General features: G+C 36.9%; 1 protein-coding gene across 1 annotated transcript in view; it reads left to right on the forward strand.

Moving 5' to 3' along the window:
- The window catches only part of MAN1A1 (mannosidase, alpha, class 1A, member 1), a 260368-nt gene that overhangs the window by 78158 nt on the left and 159879 nt on the right, over positions 1–22331 (forward strand). The window contains exon 5 of the mRNA XM_006839882.1: positions 12640–12720. Coding sequence (XP_006839945.1) covers positions 12640–12720 — 81 coding nt within the window. The remainder of the gene's footprint in view (positions 1–12639; positions 12721–22331) is intronic.

Genomic DNA, 22331 nt, shown 5'->3' on the forward strand with positions numbered 1-22331 from the left:
GGCACTTAACAACAACAACAAAGTCTGTTTATGGTACAATTTGCCTCAAATCAATTCCAAGTTGTTTACTTGTTTTCCAATTAAAAAAAAAAAAAAGATTAGTTTTTGTTGTTAAGTGGCGTTGAGTCTGTTCTGGCTCATTGTGACCCTGTATAGGGTTTCCAAGAAGCAGCTGGTGATTTTGAACCATTGACCTTGTGGTTTAAACCGACCTTGTGACAGCTCGGTGCTTTATCACACAGCGCCACACCAGGGCATATCTAAATTTAAGAAAGAAATAAGGATTTACTCTTCTAATCATAAAATACACAGTTCTACATTTTATTGTTTTCTTGTTGTTTTTGACAGAGTACAGTCTTTAATCACTTTTTTATAACTGATAGTGGGAAAGGGAGCCATGGTGGTGCAAAGGGTTAATAATAAGCTTTGGGCTGCTAACCACATGATCCATAGTTCAAATCCACCAGCTGCCAAGGAAGAAAGATGATGTTGCCTTGGAAACCCTAAGGAGCAGTTCTACTCCATTATGCAGGGTTTCTATGGGTCAGAATCCACTCAATGGTAGAAGGTTTGGTTTGGTTGATTGGTGGAAAATATTTTCCTTTTCTGATAGGTTTCCACCTTACATGAATTCTAGCTTCCTCAGATTTTACTGTAGTCTTTCACCCTTTCTACCTAGAGATTTAAGTGATTATTTTAACTGATATACAATTTGCCTTGTAAAATGTTCTGTGAAATTTTTCCATTTATCTGAATAAAGGAGAAATTGGAAAAAATGTAAGCAGAAACAAAATAAAATATTTTCTTTTTAAGGCTATCATGCAGTATCATCCATGTTTGAATATGTTATTAATCATTTTTATCATTGTATCTGATGGAAGTGTTTTACTTGATAGTGTGAGAATATTGCAAAAAACATTATTTCATCAAGACTTATTAAAGGGAAAAATGAGGATAAAACTAAAATAGAAGTACTAATGTTGAGAGTTAATTTGTCCTGTTATGCTCTTAAGTATAAATAAATCTAGGAACATCTTAGAATAATCAACCATTTGAGATCAAAAGGACAAGCATTGACCCTAGGACAAAGTTTAGAAGGGTTAGGAAACGAGGAAGAGAAACAAGAACTCGGGGAGGAAATAGGCTAAGTGATGTTACATTGTAAGGATTGCAATCAATGAGATGAAACAAACTGTGTATGAATTGAATAGAAAACAGATCTGCTCTGTAAACTTTTATCCAGTTCACAATTGAGTGAAAAGTTAAAACACAAAAAAGAATTTTGTTTGTATGTGAAATATTCAATTTGCATCACTTAAAGGTTCAAAGTAAATGCTTCTTATTCGTTTATAGTATCATTAGCTAAAATTGATTTACTTTTAATTAAGGTCTAGCTAGTTAATCAATTTGCATACCTGATAGCACAAAGTGCAAATGGCTGTAATAACTGGCATACAATAAATCAAGGGAATAATAAATATATTCCTGGACATGGGAGCAAGGACTTCAGACATGGAATTTAGTATTCGATTCAGGTATCTGCAGAGGGAGGAACACAGGGTTGGGCAGACAATCCTAAGGATAGACTCTAGTGGGTAAGTTTTCCAGTTTTAATGTAAAACAATCCCACATTGTAAGCACCTAAAACTAGCTATTTTTCATTCAGTCTTCATGACTCTAGTGGGTAAGTTTTCCAGTTTTAATGTAAAACAATCCCACAGTGTAAGCACCTAAAACTAGCTATTTTTCATTCAGTCTTCATGCATCAAATATTTGCTAAGTGCCCTTTAAGGATCAGGCACTTTCATTTATGGAACTTACAGTCTAGAAGGAATCCGAGTACCTTAGCAAGGGGCCAATGTGCTAAGGGAAAAAGAAAGGAAAGAGGAAACTAGCATTTAATGAGTACCTGATACATACCAGGTAACTGTGATAAGAGATTTTGCTTGTTTTCTCATTTCACCTTTATGACACTGTACTAGATAAGTGGTATTGTCTCTATTTCAGTAAAGTGGTTAACTAATATGCCTAAAGTCACGTTGCTGGTTGTTGTTTGCCATGGAGCAGGTTCTGACTCATAGCAACCCTGTATAGGGTTTCTAAGAAGCAGCTGACTGGTGGGTTTGAACTACCGCCCTTACAGTCAGTGCCACACCAGACTGTCCCTGGTAAGAGCTGTGAATTGAATAAGGTCACCCACCTCAATGACCCTACTTTCTGTTAGAGGAGAAATGAAAATGTCAAGAGAGATAAAAGCAACCCGAGAATATGAGTCCTTTGAGGTTAGACATGTCATCTTAATATCACAGTACTCATTAGCGTGCATCATTCAGGTATTCAGTAAATGTATTTCTTAAATAAACAGCAGATAATTACTATCTAAGGAGCTCTGGTAGTGTAGTGATTATGAGTTGGGCTGCTAACCTCAAGGTCAGCAGTTCGAAACAACCAGTTGTTCTGCAGAAGAATGAAGCTCTCTCCCCCTGTAAAGATTTGCAGCCTCAGAAACCCTGTACAGGGTCGCTATGAGTGGGAACCAACTCCACAGCACACCACTACTGTTGTTGTTGTTGTTAAGCACTGTCAAGTCAATTCTGACCCATAGCGGCCCTGTGTAGGGTTGCCAAAGAGCAGCTGGTGAGCTTGAACCATCAACCTTGCAGTTCAAACGACTTTGCAATCTGATGCATTAGCCCACAGCACCACACCAGGACTCCATACACCACTGCTACCACCATTCAATCCCTATCTTGTTTTACTTCCCTTCAGACTATGTTAGACTCCCTGGAAGACCAAGCTGTGCAAGGACAACTGTGTTGTATCGTTTTTTATACAGTTAGAAATAATCTGGAATGCAGATGCAGTTGTCATGCCTGTTTTTACTTATTTCTAGAATGGATCTGATGTGACTTTCTTTGATGGTTGTGATACAGGAATATCTTTAGCATAAGGACAGATACTCAAGTGCTTCATAAAGACACCCAGACTATTTGGACATTTGCAAACTGTGGTTCTGAGTGTTCTGTTATTTACAGATATTTAAAGAGATGTCTGGGAGCAAGATGAGATTTTCTGTTCCTGCAAAGATTTAAAAGCTTTGGAAACCCTGTACAGGGTCAGTATGTGTCAGAACTTACTGGAAGGCACTTAACAACAAACAACAAAGAGATGTTAATTACTTGTATCCTTACATGAAAAATATTTAAAAGTTCTTTAGTTATGAATTTTATAGAATATATAGAAGTTTTCGTCAGATGATTTCTTCAATAAACCCTCAGAAAAAGCCAAAGCAATATTAAAATCATCCTTAAAAAGCAATTTTTCCTTCTTGTCTCAGTTTCAGGGACAGAATTTTTAGACTGACCAAGTATAAGCAATTAGATTGTCTCGGACACTAGCTAGCAGTGCACTGAAACTGTGATCTTTGGCAGGCACCTGGGGTGTACCTGTGACTGTCATGAGCACCATTTGTTGTAGAAGACAACAGAGATGACCTTTTGTTTTCTAAAATATTCAGACTTTTTGCTTGTCAATGCCATCCTACTTCTCAGAAAAACTAAACTGTTATTTTCACTGTTGGAAAAATGTAGACTGACCTCAGGAAGCAGCTTTGGGCCTTCTCATCCTTGAGTAAGTACTTAGCTTATGTCTGGACTTCCATGCCATGGAGTGATTCTTGCTAGTGTAAAAGGTCTGCTTGGGAGCAACATTACATTCTGATGGGTGCAGATAACTATGTTAATTACCCTGTTGACTGGAGTTGTTCAGTATTTTCCTCTGAATGCTAAGGAGTGTCTGCCAAGGGTGATGATTTGAGCTTAGGCTATGAGAGAATACTGAGCTGTTCTCTCTGACAGTAATTAATGATAGATTGGGCTGCTACTTTAAGATCCCTCTGGGTCTGCATAGTAAAACACCAACCCACTAACACAGGCCAGCAGAGCTATTTTCCTAACTTTGTGGCCCAGAGAACTTGCACTTTGTTAGTCATAAGAGATTTACCGTGTTACTCAGTTGTGAAACTAAAAACTACTACAATCGTGTCATGCTGAGTTTTTCTATTTAGTGTTAAAATTTAATTTATGAAGAGGACTTTCATACTTACTTTTAATCCCCAAAATGTGAATTTAACATATCCTCTGATGTTCTAATTAAAATACTCTGATGTTCTATATAAAATACTCTGATGTTCTAAATTAAGATGATATACATTAATTCTAAACTTTGTTGTTAAGTGTCGTGGAGTCAATTCCAACTCATAGTGACCCTGTATAAACTTTCCAAGGAGCTTGATCTACAGACCTTGTGGTTCAAACCAACATTGCCACATCAACCCACCACATCAACCCACAGTGCCACACCAGGACTCCATTCTAAGCATAGTCAAGGGTTACTTACAGTTAAAAAAAAAAAACAAAAAACAAAAACAGAACAACAACAACATATTGTTGTCGAGTTGATTCAGACTTACCGGGAACCTAGGATAGAGTAGAACTGCCCCAAAGGATTTCCAAAGCTATACATCTTTATGGAAGCAGACTGCCAAACCTTGGCAGAGTAGATCTGTTGGTGGGTCCCAATGACTGACCATTTGGTTAGCAGCCAGGTGCTTAGATACTGAGCCATCAGAACTCAGCAGTTCGAAACTACCAGCTGTTCCTTGGGAGAAAGGTGAGACTTTCTGCTCCTGTGAAGATGTACAGCCTCGGAAACCCTGTATAGGGTCGCTGTGAATCAGAACCAACTCCATGGCACATAACCACCACCACCACCACCTCTCTTTATTCCTTGACTTTGAAAAGTCTCACTATTTCCAACATGCTTCTCAGTAAGGTAAAGCATGGGTTAGTAGTGGAGTAGTTGTTACAAAACATTGTCACTGCATCCCTTTGTTGTTGTTGTCAAGTGCCGTCGAGTTGATTCCTACCTATAGAGACCCTGTATAGGGTTTCTAAGGAACAGCTGGTGAGTTTGAACCACCAATCTTGCAGTTCAAACAACTCTGCAGTCTGACACATTAGCCCACAGCACCACACCAGGCACTGCTTTGTAGTGGAGCAGTAATGATTAAACCTTGCTTGCTTCTCACTTATGATAGTAGCTCTAGAAATCCAGACTTAGACTTTGCCGAGTAGAAAGTTGATTGGGAATTTGGAGACATGTTAGCAAAATAAACTATGATTTCAGAGCTCGTTGTTGTTATTGTTAGATGCCATTGAGTCGGTACCAACTCATAGCGACCCTATGCACAACAGAACAAAACACTGCCCGGTACTAGGCCAACCTCACAATTGTTGCCACGCTAGAGTACATTGATGCTTCCACTTTGCCAATCCATCTGTCTAGGTGTCTTCCTCTTTTTCTCTGACCCTCCACCTTACCAAACATGATATCCTTCTCCAGCGACTGCTCCTTCCTGACAATATGTCTAAAGTATGAGAGACAAAGTTTGGCCATCCTGGACTCCAAGGAGCACTCTGGATGTACTTCTTCCAATACAGATCTGTTGTTCTTTTGGCAGCCCATGGCATTTTCAATATTCTCCTCCAACACCGTTAACTCCAAAGCATCAATTCTTTTATGGTCTTCCTTATTCACTGTCCAGATTTTGCATTCATTTGAGGTTATTGAAAATACCATGGCTTGGATCAGGTGCACCTTAGTCCTCAAGCTGACATCTTTGCTCTTCAACACTTTAAAAAGATCTTGTGCAGCAGCAGATTTGCCTAATGCAATACGTCATCTGATTTATTGACTGCTGCTTCTGTGAGTGTTGATAGTTGATCCAAGAAGATTGAAGTCCTTGACAACTTCATTCTTTTTTCTGTTGATATGAATGCTGTTTATTGGTTCAGTGGTGAGGATTTTTGTTTTCTTTACATTTAGATGCAATCCATACTGAAGGCTGTGGTCTTTGATCTTCATCAGTAAATATTTTAAGTCTTCTTCATTTTCAGCAAGCAAGGTTGTATCATCTACATAATTCAGGTTGTTAATGAGTCTTCCTTCAATTCTGATGCCACGTTTTTCTTCATAGAACCCAGCTTCTCGTATTATTTGCTCAGCATACAGGTTGAATAAGTATGGTGAAAGAATACAACCCTGTCGCACACCTTTCTTAATTTTTTCCATTTGGTGTTCCTATGTTCTGTTCGAACAACTGCCTCTTGTTCCATGTACAGATTCCTCATGAGCACAATTAAGTGTTCAGGAATGCTCATACTTCACAATGTTTTCCATAGCTTGTCATGATCCACACGAGCGAAAGCCTTTGCATAGTCAATAAAGCACAAGTAAACATCTTTCTGATATTCTCTGCTTTCAGCCAAGATCCATTGGACATCAGCAGTGATATCCCTCATTCCACATCCTCTTCTGAATCTGGCTTGAACCTCTGGAAATTCTCTATCAGTGTATGATTGTAGCCATTTCTGTATTACCTTTAGTAAAACTACTCGCATGGGATAGCAAAGAGATTGTCTAATGATTTCCGCAGAGCTTACAGTGATACCCTATTTGAAAAGAAACCATTATGCTTTGAATTCATCCTGAAAGCTCTGAATTGAATCAGTGTATAAAAATTGGGATTGAACACTAAGTAGAATTAAATATTTCTGAAAATAATAAAGGTTCTTTCCAGGAGGTTTTTTTTTTATCAAATGCAAAATCATATCTATTATATTGTTTGTTGTTAAGTGCCGTCAAGTTGGTTCCATTCCACAGTGATCCTGTATAGGATTTCCAAGGAGTAGCTGGTGGGTCTGGACCACCAACTTTGCAGTTATCAGTCCAGTGCTTATCCTACCGTGTCACACCAGGACTCTGATTTTACACATAAGTACAGTAAATTATTGGATATAAATATTAAGGAAAAGCTTAAGTTTAAAATAGAAATTGTTTCTTTGTGACATCCATGATAATAGAAAAGATTTTCCACCCCTTGAATTAAGGTGTAAATTCATTTACTGTCTTTTGACAGTATTATGTTCTTTAATGCTAAAGGAGAATCACAATAGTAGAGAAGTTTCTCCAATCAAAGTTTATTTATTTATTTTTTAACGGGTAAGCCTTTTGCCAACAATATCTACGTTCCATTTACTCATAATGAGAATAATAATAAACAAAAGCCAAACTCACTGCCAGCAAGTCTTTTCTGATTCATCAAGACCCTCCCTATAGGACAGAGTAGAACTGTCCATTGGGTTTTTGAGATGTCAAATCTTTACGGTAATAGATAGCCTCATCATTGTCCCTTGAAACTGTTGGTGGGTTGGCTTGAATTGTTGAACTTGAAGTTAGCAATTAAACTCTGAAACTACGGGACTCCTTAATAATTGATGTTGTTGTTAATGCCTTTGAGTCAGTTCCAACTCTTAGTAAACCTGTAAGGATTTTTAAGGAATCACTGGTAGGTTTGTGGTTAGCAGTCCTTTGCTGTTAATTAATCTTCTTGTTGTCATTAAGCATCATCACATAGGTTTTGACTCATAGTGACCGCATATAAGAGTTTCCAAGAAGTGACTGGTGGGTTTGAACCCTGACCTTGTGGGTAACAGTCCAGTACTTACCCTACACCAGAACTCCTAATAATAGATGTATGCACTTTTTCAAAAAGACTGGATCTGTTTCTCAAACTGACATTTGCATGTGACTGTGTGCTAGAAACCACAGAATACTTGGGGTAGATTCCTGGAATACAAGCTGACTTAGTGATATAAGGGAGAAATTAATTTTATATTAAAACCGATGAAGTAGGTTGCAAATTTCATGTGAACTATTAGGATAAATCATGCAAAGTGTTAGTATTACAAGCCGTTTCAGACAGCTGCATACATTGTCCTATCACTGCAGTAACCTTTCTTCTGATATAGGGTTGTTGTTATTGTTAAGTTGTTAAGTGCCTCTGACTCATTCTATCTCACAGTGACCCTGTATAGGGTTTCCAAGGAGCAGCTGATGGGTTGGAACTGACAACCTTGCAGTTAGCAGTCCAATGCTTATCTTATAGTGCCAATGGGAATGTTTTAGGAGATTTTTTTTAAGATTCTGCATGAATATTAAGAGGAGGAATAAATGAATTTCAATGTAATAAGATTATTTTAATAGAAAATTGAATCAGAAATTTATAAAAACAAACCAAAACCCTCATATTGCTAAGAAATTGACTTGAAAATCCTGATAATATGTAAAGTATATAAAAATCCAAAAGGAAATTTGATAAGGAACTGTATTCTTTCAAAAAGAAGATTTTTTAGCCATGGAGAAACTGGATTGTTGTTAAGTGCCATCAAGTTGGTTCCAAAATATAGCCACCGTATATAAAGTCTCTGAGGCACTAGTGGGTTTGAACCACTGACTTTGTGGTTGGCAGTCCAATGTTTGCCCTAATATATCTGTTTGCATTCTAGAATTTCTGGTTTCCTTGTATGAAAGCTTTCCTATGAAAGGTTGTTATTGTTGTTAAGTGCCATCAAGTTGGTTTTGGCCCATAGTGACCCTATGTAGGGTTTCTGAGGGAGCTGTTAATGAATTTGAACTGTCAGCATTGTGGTTAGCAATCTAGTGCTTATCCTACAGCACCACACCAGGACTCCTGTGAACGATAGGCCTTAGTATAGTTAGTCTGACCTTCTGCACACTGATAACAGCAGTGGTGGTTTACTGATGCCTTAACTGTGTTGGGGATATTAAGATGAATGCTTTTTATTCATGGACTCACAGTGACTTTTAAAGAAAGCATTATCCCTTTTTACAAATGAGAAAACCAAGACTTGTCTGAGATATCAAGTTCAGGTGGTTCCTGAACCAGCTTTCAGTCCCACATCTTTCTGACTCTAGATCAGTGTATTTCTGGTCTGTTGCCTCAGTATAGCCAACCAATTTGTTATGGTGGATTTTTTTTTTCTTAGCCCTTATCATCTAAGGGAGGAAAGAGCTTGATAGAGATTTAGGTCAGTTGTATGGCGTGACCTAACGTCTCTAATTTCAGTCCCTAAATTTCAGTACTCTAGCCTAAAGCTTGTAGTTTTCGTTTTCAAAATTAGTAAGATGATGACATCATTGATAACTACTAGTGGTGATCTTGTGACACCTCTAAGCAAGATTTGTAAAGACGATGGAGTAATCACTGGGAACCTGCATGGACTCCTTAACAATCCTAATTGGATTCTTGGACAGATTCAGTGGATTATGTTGTTGTTGTTAAGTGCCGTCGAGTTGGTATCAACTCGTAGCAACCCTGTATAGGGTTTCCAAGGAGCAGTTGGTAAACTTGAACCACCTTGCGGTTCAAAGCAACCTTGCAGTTCAGCATATCACTGGATTATGGAATCTGTGAAATTGACATTGAGCACAGCAACTTGCAAAGTCATCTTTCTCAGTACCTCACAGAGGGAACAAGATAAATAAAATTTAAGTTTAGAATACATAGCTGGATCAATATTTAGTTGAACAACTATGCTCAATAAGTGATTGATGTCTAGCTGGAGCTATATTTCTTATGATATTTGGCATGACCCAATCCTTTACCTTGCAATAATTTTTATCAGATGTCTATATAGAGGTCTAGATTACCTAAAGTTTTCATAGGAGGAAGAGAGAATGCATATCAAATGTACCACAGTGGGAATATAAAATCATCTTAACAGCCTTCAATAGGTAGAAATATGAAGGACTACTCTCAAATTTAAGACTCAAAAACACAAGTACATATTATAAGAGGTATGATTTGAGGGTTTAAATTAATTGGAAGTAGTGTGTGGACCAAAATACATTAATCAATTTCCCTTTTTTTTTACTGAGCAGTAGTTTGTTATTAGGTGGTGTCAAGTCTGTTCTGACTCATAGCAACCTTATGAGTTGGCTTCAAAAGTTTGTGGGGAAAAAATGGGCTGAAAAGATAATGGAATTTTTTCATGAACTTTTGGAAGCCCCCCTCATTTGTACAACAGAACAAAGCACTGCCCAGTCCTGCTCCAAACTATTAAATCCGTTGTTGCAGCCACTGTGACAATCCATCACATTGAGTATCTTTGTCATTTTGCTACCCTTCTACTTTGTCATGCATGATGTCCTTCACCAGGGACTGGTCCCTCTTGATAACATATCCAAATGAGAGACAAAGTCTCACCATTTTATCTTCTAAGGAGCATTCTGGCTGTACTTCTTCCAAGACAGGTTTATTGGTTTATTTGGGGGTTTTTTTGGCAGCTCCTGGCATACTTAATATTCTTTGTCAACACCAGAATTCAAAAGTCATCAATACTTCATCATTCTTCCTGATTCATTATCCAGCTTTTACATGCATATAGTGCTGCTGATCAGCATACTTTTGTCCTCAAAGTGTTATTTTTGTTTTGTAATGCTTTAGAAAGGTCTTTGCAGCAGATTTTTCCAATGCAATATATTGTTTGATTTCTTGACTGCCACTTCTATGAACATTGTGGATCCAAGGAAAATTAAATTATTGACAGTTCCAATATTTTCCATGTTTACTATTACATTGTTTATTGGCCTAGTTATAAGAGTTTTTGTTTTCTTTATGTTAAACTATAACTAATTCACACTGAAAGCAGTAATTTAGTGAAATATAAAAACTTTACCAATATTTATGTAATACATACCTGGTATTATAATTCAAATTGCACCCATATAGAATGCTTTTGGAGTCCTGGTGTAGCACTGCAGGATAAGTACAGGGCTGCTAACCACAAGGATGGTGGCTCAAACCCTCCAGCCACTCTTCAGAAACCCTTTACAGGGTTTCTATGAGTCAGAACCAACTCACTGGCACTTAACAACAACAACAAAGTACTTTTGATCAAATTATACTAGTTGTATATTATAAATTATAAGGAGCTCTGGTAGCGTAGTGGTTACAAATCGGGCTGTGAACCACAAGGTCAGCAGTTCAAAACTACCAGTTGCTCCACGGGAGAAAGATGAGGCTTTCTGCTCCCATAAAGATTTACAGCCTTGGAAACCCTGTACAGGGTCGCTATGAGTCGGAACTGACTCCACAGCACATAACAACAACAACATATTATAAATTATGAATCAAACAAGCTCACCCAACTCTGACCCACTAATTGTCTCTCCTAAATAGTTTTTCTCATAATCATTCTTCAATAGGAAATTCTTGGAAGAGTTTTAGATAATTGTTGTTGTTGCTTTTAAGTGCCACAGAGTCAGGTCTGATTCATAGTGACCCTATCAGGTTTCCAAGGAAAGGCTGGTGAGCTTGAACCGCCGATCTTGTGGTTCACATGACCTTGCAGTCCAGTGCATTCACCCACAGCACCACACCAGGACTCCTTTTAGATAATTACTTAGCTTCAATTGTTAGATGCTGACTTTTCAGATAGAATGAACATATATTGCCGTTTGTTTGTTTCTGGAAATGTTTTCTCACACTAAAATGGAGAGTCTGAGAATCTTACTAAAGCTGAAAGTATACATTGCTTTTATAGTAAGTTAGCCATGTCATTTATGTAATAATAAAATGCAGGATAGCTCCATTTAGTAGCCAAATAGTATTAAATATTTAAAATATTGGCAACAATTACTTTGCTCATTAATAAAAAGACTTGGTACATATGTGAAATCTTTTGAAACAGACCAGCAGAATGGGGAAGAGCCCTAGACCAGGAATCAGAGTATCAAAGTACAAATCTACCACCTAATAGTTGTCCTGAACAAGTCACACTAAGTCTCAATTTCTGTATCTGTAAAATGGACATAATAATAGTACTGTACTTACTTCATAGAGTCCTGGTGTGGAGCTATAGGATAGTCACTGGATTACTAACCACAAGGTTGGTGGTTCAAGTCTCCTGACTTCAAATCCTGTGTACATTCTATTGTGTAACTGTCACGTGATGTGAGAAGAATACTAGAATAAAGTTGAACCTGGTGTGGTGCTGTAAGATAACAACTGGATCACAGGGTCAATTTGAACTGCAAAGTCAGTGCTTCTAACTCACTAGCCGCTCCTTGAAAACCCTATACAGGTTCCATGTGAGTTGGAATCATCTCGACAGCACTTAACAACAACATTTAGCCAAAGTATAAAAAAATCCAAATGACCTTTAAGAAAGGACCAAATAAAAAGAAGGCAAATAGAGGGATAGCACAGAACAGAAAAAATAGAATGCCCTGGCCTTTCCTATCTATACAAATGGAGAATAACCCACTGTCAGCAAGTTCCATTCTCTTCTAGGACAGAAGAGACGTACTCCATAGAGTTTTCAGGTCTATAGATCTTTACAGGAATAGACAGCCTCACCTTTCTCCCCTGGAATGGCTGGTGGGTTTGAATCTCCCATCTTGAAGTTAGCAATAGAGAATTGTTGTTTGTCCTAAAGCACCACACCAGGAGTCCTTAAATAGAAAACACTGTTCTAGCTGCTGTGGAATAAAGGGAGGAGAGAACTTTTAAAATACTTTAGGTATTTTTATAGTTTTCACTTTAAATATAATTATTATCTAATTTGACACATTAAAAATAGGAATTTTTCCCCTTGTATATAAGCGTATACGATTGCAAGTATATAAGATTTGAACAATTGCATTTTACCACAGTGATATATTTCTGAATTATGTACTATCATTTTGTGACTCACCTTTATGTTCTTCACACAGAATGCTGAAATCTCTGTTTTTGAAGTAAATATACGCTTCGTTGGTGGACTGCTCTCAGCCTACTATCTGTCCGGAGAAGAGGTAAGATGAAAAGTGAATTATCAAGATTTATTTATAAATTATAAATATAAAATTATATAAAAATATAAGTTAAATTTATTTTAACTATAAAGATCAATGTGAATTATGAAGTATCTTTAAATTGCATTATTTCTAAACTATGCCTTGTAGTACACATTTGGGGGGAATTCAGTAAATATTCATATTTTGATTGGCCAATAGTTTATACTGGATTTCTGGTACAAATTCAATATGCAAGCTAGGGAAGTTTACCAGAGCATGATGTCAGGGAATGTTAAGTAATGCCTTTTAGAAATGCCTGCTCAATTATGGATGATGCAGTTATGACTACAAATTACATATCCTATGGACAAATTAGGTTGATTTCTGTAGTGACAAGCTTGTGGGTGAATTTTGTTTCTGTAAAATTATTTTAATGTTGTTATAATGTTTGCTTAATTTAAAAAAAAAAGCCTTTTTTAAGATGAATAAAGCATGGCAAGAAAAATACAAAAATTATAGTATTTAAAACTTGAGGCGGTGAGTGAGACACTGATTTCTGGGAGTGCCCCTTTATCAAGTGCTTTGGAGCTCTTCTTGAGCCACGGCTTAATTAATGATCTGCTGCTTGGTGCAAAGCAGGAATTTTTCATTAACTGTATTTTACTGACAGATTTAAGAAAGGGTGTTTTGTATTGTGCTCATAAAGAGCACTGGTGCTATTGTCTTGAAAGGTTTTCGACAACTTATGAGTAACATAAATGAATGTCTACCAAGTGTTGGAGTGGACCTCACCTTGAGTGTTTACAGTGTTTAAAGCTGACATTGAGGAGACAGTTATATATTTCAATAGCATGTCACTAAGGTTTGTGTTAACCTCAGCATTCTGGCTAGGGGAAGAGTGAGTCTTTCCCAGTGCAATATTTCATATATGTCTATGCTCCTTCAAACAGATTTAAACAGAACAATTAATATTTAATGAGAAAAACAGCTTGACTTTATTCCTGTCCCTCAGGTAGTTCCTTAGTGATAACAAAATTGCCCTCATGGTCTTTCTCTCTCTTTAGATTTTAATCTACCATAGATCCTTTCAAAGTACACAAATGACTTCTGTATTCCCTTACATCTGTCCAGTTTAAGTGTTAGATTCTATTCCTCATTATGAACTCTTTCACTTTCACTGTCAGGATAATGAGACCCTTAGGTACATTACACCTCTTCTTCCCTGTTTCTGGTCCCAAGTAACTGCATTTGTTCAGTTTTCTTTAGGTATTCTAACATCTAAATCAAAGAATCCACACTTTTTAAAAGTCATACTTAATTAAGGTTATTTTAGTTATGTCTCTGCTTTTAGAATCCTTATCTTTGAGTATACAATGCCAGGTGGCATACTTGGGATGACATTAATTTTAATTTGATCTGTAATTTATGTGGAGGCAAGGAATTGGAAGGAAATAATGACTACATACTTCTAATGTGAAAACTGATAGTATTATTCTCAAGAAACAAATATTTGTTCCTAAATGTACATTTATTTATTGAGAAAGCCCTTTTATTCATACCAGTGTTTTAAAGGGCTTCAAAAAGTTCATTTAAGAATTGCATTTAAAAGATCATGGAATTTTTCTACAAACTTTTTGGAGCCCCCTCATATGTTGGAGTCCTCGTGTGGTACTGTGGGTTAATGCGCCATACTGCAAAGTCGTTTGAAATGCAAGGTCAGCTGTTCAAGCTCACCAGCTACTCCCTGGAAATCCTATACAGGGTCACTAAGGGTCAAAATCGACTGGACTGCACTTAGCAACAATAACAACATATGTGTGTATATGTGATTTACATACACACATAGATAAAACAATTTTTCAAAGAACTTCTATTTGTTTATTTGCTAACTTTAATAAATAAAGTAATACAAAGAACATCTCCATTGCAAATAATAGCTATTTTTTTAGTATAGTTAGTATGTTAGTTATTCTTATCACTGTTCATACATTATCTTTATTTTACCTAGATTTTCTATTTTTATCTAATTTTGTGATAAAATGTGTTTGATATATTTCCTTTCTTATGTACTCTATGTTTCCATAGAAAAAAAATGTAAATATAGTTCATAAGGTTTATCTTCTTAACCCATTTTCTTCTCAGCCATTCTCTAAATGTTAGACAATCAGATTGTTTCTAGTTTTCTCATATGTTGAAGCTTTAATCAGTCAATAAATATTTTTCTCTGAGGTATAATTACCAGGTTAAAAATGTTAGCATATTGTTTTAACATCATCTGCTGCCTCTCGCTCCCAGTTACCTAGTCACTGACAATTGCTTTTCATTTTGCCAATGAAGTCAGAGGAATTGCTATCAGGAAAATGATCAGGAAAAATGACTTTACCCCAGGTCTGTGCTTGAGCCATTTGTCTCCATATCAGAATGAAAAATTGAGCATTCGCTTAATAGGAAAAGCACCAACATGACCAAACTATAAATAAGTTGGTTTCAGATATTGATAATGTTCTATGTAAGCATGCCTTGGAGATTTTGCAGGTTTGGTTACAGACCACCACAATAAAGTAAGTCACATGATTTTTTTGGTGTCCCAATGCGAACAAAATCTATGTTGACACTATACTGTGTGCAATAGCATTATGAAAAAGTTTTGAGATGTGAGAACTACCAAAATATGACACAGAGACCCAAAGTGAGTATTTCTGCTGGTAAAATGGCGCCAATAGACTTGCTCGACACAGGGTTGCAACAAACTTTCCTTGTATAAAAATATATATATAATATCTGTGAATGCAATAAAGTAAAGAGCAATAAAATAAGCTATGTCTATGGCCACATACTTTTATGTAGATCAAGGAATTTCATAAGGAGTATAGGAAATTTTATCTTCTAAATTATCTCATGAACCACCGTAATTTAACATTCTGATTTCATCACTGAGGTTCAGGACTATTTTTGAAAGTATCTTATAAATCATCATCAGAAGGTTATAGGTCCACATTGATGTAAACTTAAAATACTTAAATTAGTATTGCAGAAACAGTAGAAAACTTATCACTGATGTGTAGCAGGTGTCAGGAAAGTAATAATTATAAACTATCAAAAGAACAATGAACCAGAAAAAAACCACAAAACATAAAAACACACTCAATCTGTTTAAGTCTCTTCTGACTCATAGTGATCATAATAGGGTAATACCTGTAATAAACTAGACTTAAAATGTATGCTTTGATTATAGGTCCATGTTAAAAAATTTAAACCATGTAGCTCAGTTAAAAATTTTTGTACTTCCATAATAAAATAAATAAGTAAAAATCAAGTCTGAAGATTTTAAAAGTATATATTAGAAATTCATTTTACAAAGGAACTGCAGATAAAATGGGAAAAGATTAATATCAAGTAGTAATGAACAGTATTCAAAATAATAATAATAATAATAATAAAAGAGAGATAGCAGTAAGTTTAGAAAAAGCTGTCTCATAAATTCTGTCTGTACTAGAAACCCACAGTACGAAGGGAAAGAATCTAATTTTGTGTACCCCTGTAATTTTCAAATTTAATTAACTATAATGCCCCTCTTCTTTTTTCATATAACATACGTTAACCCTGAAGTATAATTATTGTTTCTTAGAACAAACTTTGGAAACTGCCATTTTATAATAGAAGTAACTAAAAGAAAACTGATACTAAACATTGACAAATGTAAAACAGAAATGGTGGTATAATTACAAGACATGCAAGAGAATATGACACAGGAAAGAGCATTTGTACATGTTAAAAAAAAAATGAAAATGTCTGTTGTAACTCATGGTTATTCCATGTGTGTCAGAGTAGAACTGTGCTCCATAGGATTTTTATGGCTAAGAACTTTCAGAAGCAGAAGGCTTGTCTTCTAAAGTGACTCTGGATGGGCTTCAATTGCCAAACTTTCAGTTCGTAGCCAAGTGTTTAACTATTTATGCCATGCAGGCCCATGTGCATATATCATGTAAACGTATGTATTTTTACAATAGAAACCCATGGCTATATTGAGCAGAAAGTGAATTTAATAGGACATGGTAGTGGTACCTCAATCTCTGAGGAAAGGTTGAAGAAGAACTTGAAACAATTTCAAGTTGCCATAAAGGATGCCTCTAGCACTACTGTCACCCAGAGGTGTCCTGGAACTATGGACTTTTTACCCTTGTCTTATTCTTCTCAAGATACAAACACTCAGGAGAAAGGGGTCAATTGGCAGAATTTGGTCAAGAAGCCCCTTAGAGAATGAAGGAGAGGATATGAAGAAGTCTTCAGAGGCTCTGTAGCCACTATCCCAGATAGTGAGTATGTGGAAGCATAGATAATTCCGGAACAGGAAATTGAGGCCTGTTAGAAGGGTAGAGGCAGTAGATGGTTGGCAGCCCTCCACCCCCAAAAATAATCTATTATATTTCTTTCTGAATAGAATGTTAAGAGAAAATATACAAGTTGAAGGCAAACTTATAATTTAATGAAATTCTTGAAGAAAAACAAAGCAAAACCTACCTGATTTGAAAAACTTTATTCTGTAAATTAAGAAAGACTATTAGATGCACCAGAGTATTTAGATTCTACAAGGAAACCTTCTGATTAGTTCATGCTAAGTCTGCAAAGTAGACAAACCAGAAAGAAGCCAACTACAGGAAACTTTAAGTGAAAAAGGTTAAGGTCTTCTTAGCCAAGATTATGAAGATTTGTAAAAGAGCTCATAAACTTTGTATTCTTAGACTAGATCACTTCACTGGACCAAAGTATCTTTCATTTTGAAGGTAGCAAAAGAAATTCCAGACACCAAAGCTTGCTATGGGAACAAAATGGCTAATATCAGCAGCACAATGGTGGAAAAACAATGAAAACACAACATGAGACTATCTGATTTAAAAAGGAGAAGGGAGAGTTGGATTAAACATAAGATTATCAAGGGGAAAATGTGTGTTGCCGGGAGCCGGGGGAGATGAGATTGGTGAGTGGGTGACAGAAAGAAAAAATGGAGAATATGAGTTTAGTGGTGGATCTGTTTCTCCTTCATAACAGGATCCGAACATCTGGGCTGTTTTTTGGAGTTAGAAATATTTTTTTTACTTTTTTAGTGATGGATAATCATAAACGTGAGTCCTGGTGTGGCGCTGTAGAATAAGCACCAGAACACAAGGTCAGTTTGAATAAGCAGTTCAAACTCACCAGCCACTCCTTGGAAACCCTATGGGTTGGAACCAACTCAGCAGCACTTAACAACAACAAACATCACAAAAGCGCTTAGGAAATTCCTTAGAAAATTTAGATGTTTTAATATGGTTCCATTTCCAATTCACAGTATATCGCTGTGAGCTAATGCATCAGACTGCAAAGTTGTTTGAACTGCAAGGTTGGTGGTTCAAGCTCACCAGCTGCTCCTCGGAAACCATATACGAGGTTGCTATGGGTCAGAATTGACTCGACTGTATTTAACAACAACAACCCTAGAAAAATCCATATTTTTCCTCCTTTGTTTTGCAAAGATATTAAAGTGACATACAGAAAATTTGCATGATGCAAATTTTGCTAATGTTAAGTGCTGTCGAGTTGGTTCCAACTCATAGCGACCCTGCATAGGGTTTCTAGCTGATGGGTTTGAACTGCCGACCTTGTGGTTCACATTCCAACACAGATCATACAGCACCACACCAGGCATCAGAACAATGGAAAAAACAGAGAATATAATTAGATAAGATTAGCACCCAACAGTGCATTCTACTGATTTGTATAGTATCTAGGTTTGGACAGAAATTTGACTACAGGTTTCTTAGTGGGCAGAAGAAAATAAAGGAGTGAATTAATAGTAATTTGTGATTTCTATTTTTATGAACACCAAAATTTTGGTAACATAAAGTAACCTACATGTAAGTTAGGTTCTGTTACCTGTATATGTACTAAATTCACCATAAGCACTGGACTACAAGATCAGTTTGAACCCCTAGATCAGCAGTTTAAACTCACCAGCCACTCCTGGGAAACCCTATATAGGGTCACTAGGAGTCGAAACTTACTAGATGGCACTTAACAAAAATAGAAAGAAGAGGGGCCCTGGTGTGGTACTATAGGATAAACACTGGACTGCTAACTGCAAGGTCAGTTCGGAGCCACCAGCTCTTCAGAAACTGTGTATTGGATCACTTTAAGTCAGAAATAATTTGACAGCATTCAACAACAACAACAACATGCAATGAAGAAATGACAAGTCTGTAAAATACAGTCAAAAGAGAGGATAGAATGGCAGAATGAAAGGCAAAGATAAGAGAAGCAAATTGTTTACTAGTATTAATCATTTGTACCAAACATTGAGAATTGTTAAGTAAAATATATATGCCATGCTGTTGTTAGTGCCGTCGAGTCAGTTCTGAACCACAGCGACCCTGTTTCTGACAAGCGGCTGATGAGTTTGAACCACCGACCTTTCGGTTCAAACCGACCTTGCAGTCCAGTACTTATCCTACAGTGCCACACTGGCACTCCAATATGATATTATGTAACATTACAAATATATGATAAATATATTTGAAATGTAAAGACACATGAAAATAACAAATAATAACTAGATCAAGGAATGAATCTATTATATTAAAATGGACTACTTAGCAGACAAGTAAAATATGAAGATCACATATTAAAATCTGTGGGAAAGCAGCCAGATTTGTCCTTAGGACAATACACGTCATTACTGCTAAGTGCCATTGAGTCAGTCCTGACTCATAGCAACCCTGTTTTGGGGTTCCAAAGCGAAGCTTGCAGGTTTGAACCACCAACCTTGCAGTTCAAACTGACCTTGAGGTCCAGTGCTTATCCTTCAGCATCACACCTGGACTCCAGGAATGGTGCTGTGGGTTCATGCGCCAGACCGCAAAGCCTTTTGAACTGCAAGGTTGGTGGTTCAAGCTCACCAGCTGCTCCTCGGAAACCATATACAGGGTCGCTATGGGTTGGAATCGACTCAACGGCACTTAACAACAACAAAAAGTTTATTAAGAAGAAATAAATATGTGGCGAACATAAGAAAATAAGTCTGTTGTTGTTGTGTGCCCTCAAGTCAATTCTGACTCATAGCAACACTGTGTAGGGTTTCCAAGAAGTAGCTGTTGGGTTTGCACCATTAACCCTGAGGTTCAAAGTTCAGTGCTTATCCTACAGTGCAAAACCAATTCAAACTGACCTTGCGATTCAGTGCTTATCCTACAGCACCACACCAGGACTCCAGGAAAATACATAGCTGTGGTACTGTGGGCTAATGCACTGGACCCTAAAGGCAGTTTGAACCACAAGGTCAGTGGTTCAAGCTCACCAGCTGCTCCTTGAAAATCTTATACAGCATTGCTATGGGTCAGCACCAACTCGATGGCACTTAACAACAACAACAACAAGCATATTAGGTGTGGTGCTGTAGGATCAGTACCAGACTGTGAACCACAGGGTCAGCAGTTCAAACCCACCAACTGCTCCTCGGAAATCCTACACAAGGTGTCTATGAGACGGAACTGACTTGACGGCACTTTACAAAAACAACATACTATATTAAGAAAAAATAAATATGTGATTAACTAAGTTTGGTGGTGATGGTGGTGGTGGTGGTTATGTTCCGTGGAGTCAGTTCCAAATCATAGTGACCCTTTATAGGGTTTCCGAGGATGTGTATCTTTACAGGAGCAGAAAGCCTCATCTTTCTCCAGCATTTAACAGCTGGTAGTTTCAAACTGCTGACCTTAAGGTTCACAGCCCAATTCATAACCACTACGTCTAGATTTCATTAATCGGGGTTGGGTGGGGGGAAGAACCAAAGAAAAGGAAATCATAAAAAATAAAGAACATAAAATAGATTGTTAAATGAGAAAAGAGATGGACTTACAAATTTTAACGCTTTGTCTCTTTTCCTCCTGTAAGCATCCCTGTGGAAAATAATTTGTGGGGAAAGAACTAGATAGCAGTGAGAACTGTATCTTTCATCTACTAGGAGACAGAGCGGTTTGATGAAGGGTAGGTTCACCAGGGACACTGCAGGTATGTGTAGTGTCCTGATCTGGGTGAAACAGCACCTTGAAATATGGTGGTGGTGGGATTGGGCAGGAATTCTGATAAAGCACTGAGGGATGGAGTCAAGGACACTGGCCCAACTGGGAGAAGCCACGTCTCTCATGTACAGATGTTTGTTGACTGCCTCCCTTGCTCCAGACACTGCTCTTGGCCTTAGAATATGTGCAAGAATAAAATATCTGGCCTGGAGCTCACATTTTCATGAGGAAATGTAACTTTTACACAATCAGAACTAGAAAATCTGATCAGACCTGTAAGAAAAAAATGCTTTGGTTTGCTAATTTTGTTTTTGGTATGAGAAGATAAGCAATCAGAAAACTGACTTAGATATATACACCTAAACTGACCCTCATACTCCCAGCATCTTTCCTCTTTAGTCTTCCCCACTTTGACACTAAAGAATTGTGTTATTATGCCACACAGTCTTGTCGGCTTATCCCCTCTGGTCCCTGTGGCCTTAAAAATTGAGTCTTTTTTATTTGACCTACACAGCCTTTACAATCGGGTCTTAGTCTCCCTTCTGCCTCATACCTTCCTCTCTAACCACAATGGATTTTTTCCCCAAAGTACCCCAAGCACATCTGTGTGCTTTTTATATCCACATTTCCTCTGCCTCCAATGCATTTCATTCTGCCCCTTTCACCCCTCTACCTAGATGCCACCCCTGTGTGATGCCAACCCTGACTGTGTTGTGCACACCAACCCACACCTCCTACAAAGGAAAATCAAGCACATCCTCTGCTTATGTCACAGTTTGCAGGTCTATGAGTCTTCCTACTACATCACCCCCTGTTCCTCAATAGAATTTATGTGGCTCAAAAATAAGAATTAAGTACCCACTGTTTAGATAGCACCATTATTTAGCACTGTGTGTGTGCTTTGCCTTTTAAACTCCCAACAGAGAATTCTTCCATTAACTCTTAAAGTAAAATCTGCACATTGATAATATAAGTGAGCAACTAGCCTAGATGATGCGGTATAGGGATGTGGTTACATAACACGATGATGGGAAACTAGACAAGATCTCTGTAATGCCTTGCAACTCTAACCCACCCTCACACCCCCTAGAGAACTTTTCTTTTTTATCTGTTCTATCCATACTGGTTTTGTAGAGTTTCAAAAACTAGTGAGCTAGAGATTATACCTAAATTCAAATCATTATTAAAAACAGTAGATCATGTACTGTGAACTTTAAAAATACATTTTTTTGAAAGCATAAACCTAAAAAGAAATTATAAAAATGAATATGAAAAGATAAATATGAATTTATATTTTCTTTAATTTGAATAAACTATACAGCTAAAACTTTCAAAACCACTTAAATGACAAATTTATGCTAATTTTCTAGAGAATAATAATTTTAGTCATATTTATTAAATAATATTGATTGTTTCCATGTTATTTTGTACTAATATATTTGGCATTGTAATCAAAACAGGTTTTGATTTTTTAGATTCATCCTTAGTTATGCCTCATATGTTAATTTCTTATTTAGCATTGATTATTAGAATGTTTACAAGAGAAAAGACTATAATAGACTGAATAGCTAATAT

This window comes from Chrysochloris asiatica, unplaced genomic scaffold (genome assembly GCF_000296735.1).
Source record: "Chrysochloris asiatica unplaced genomic scaffold, ChrAsi1.0 scaffold00027, whole genome shotgun sequence".
NCBI lineage: Eukaryota > Metazoa > Chordata > Mammalia > Afrosoricida > Chrysochloridae > Chrysochloris > Chrysochloris asiatica.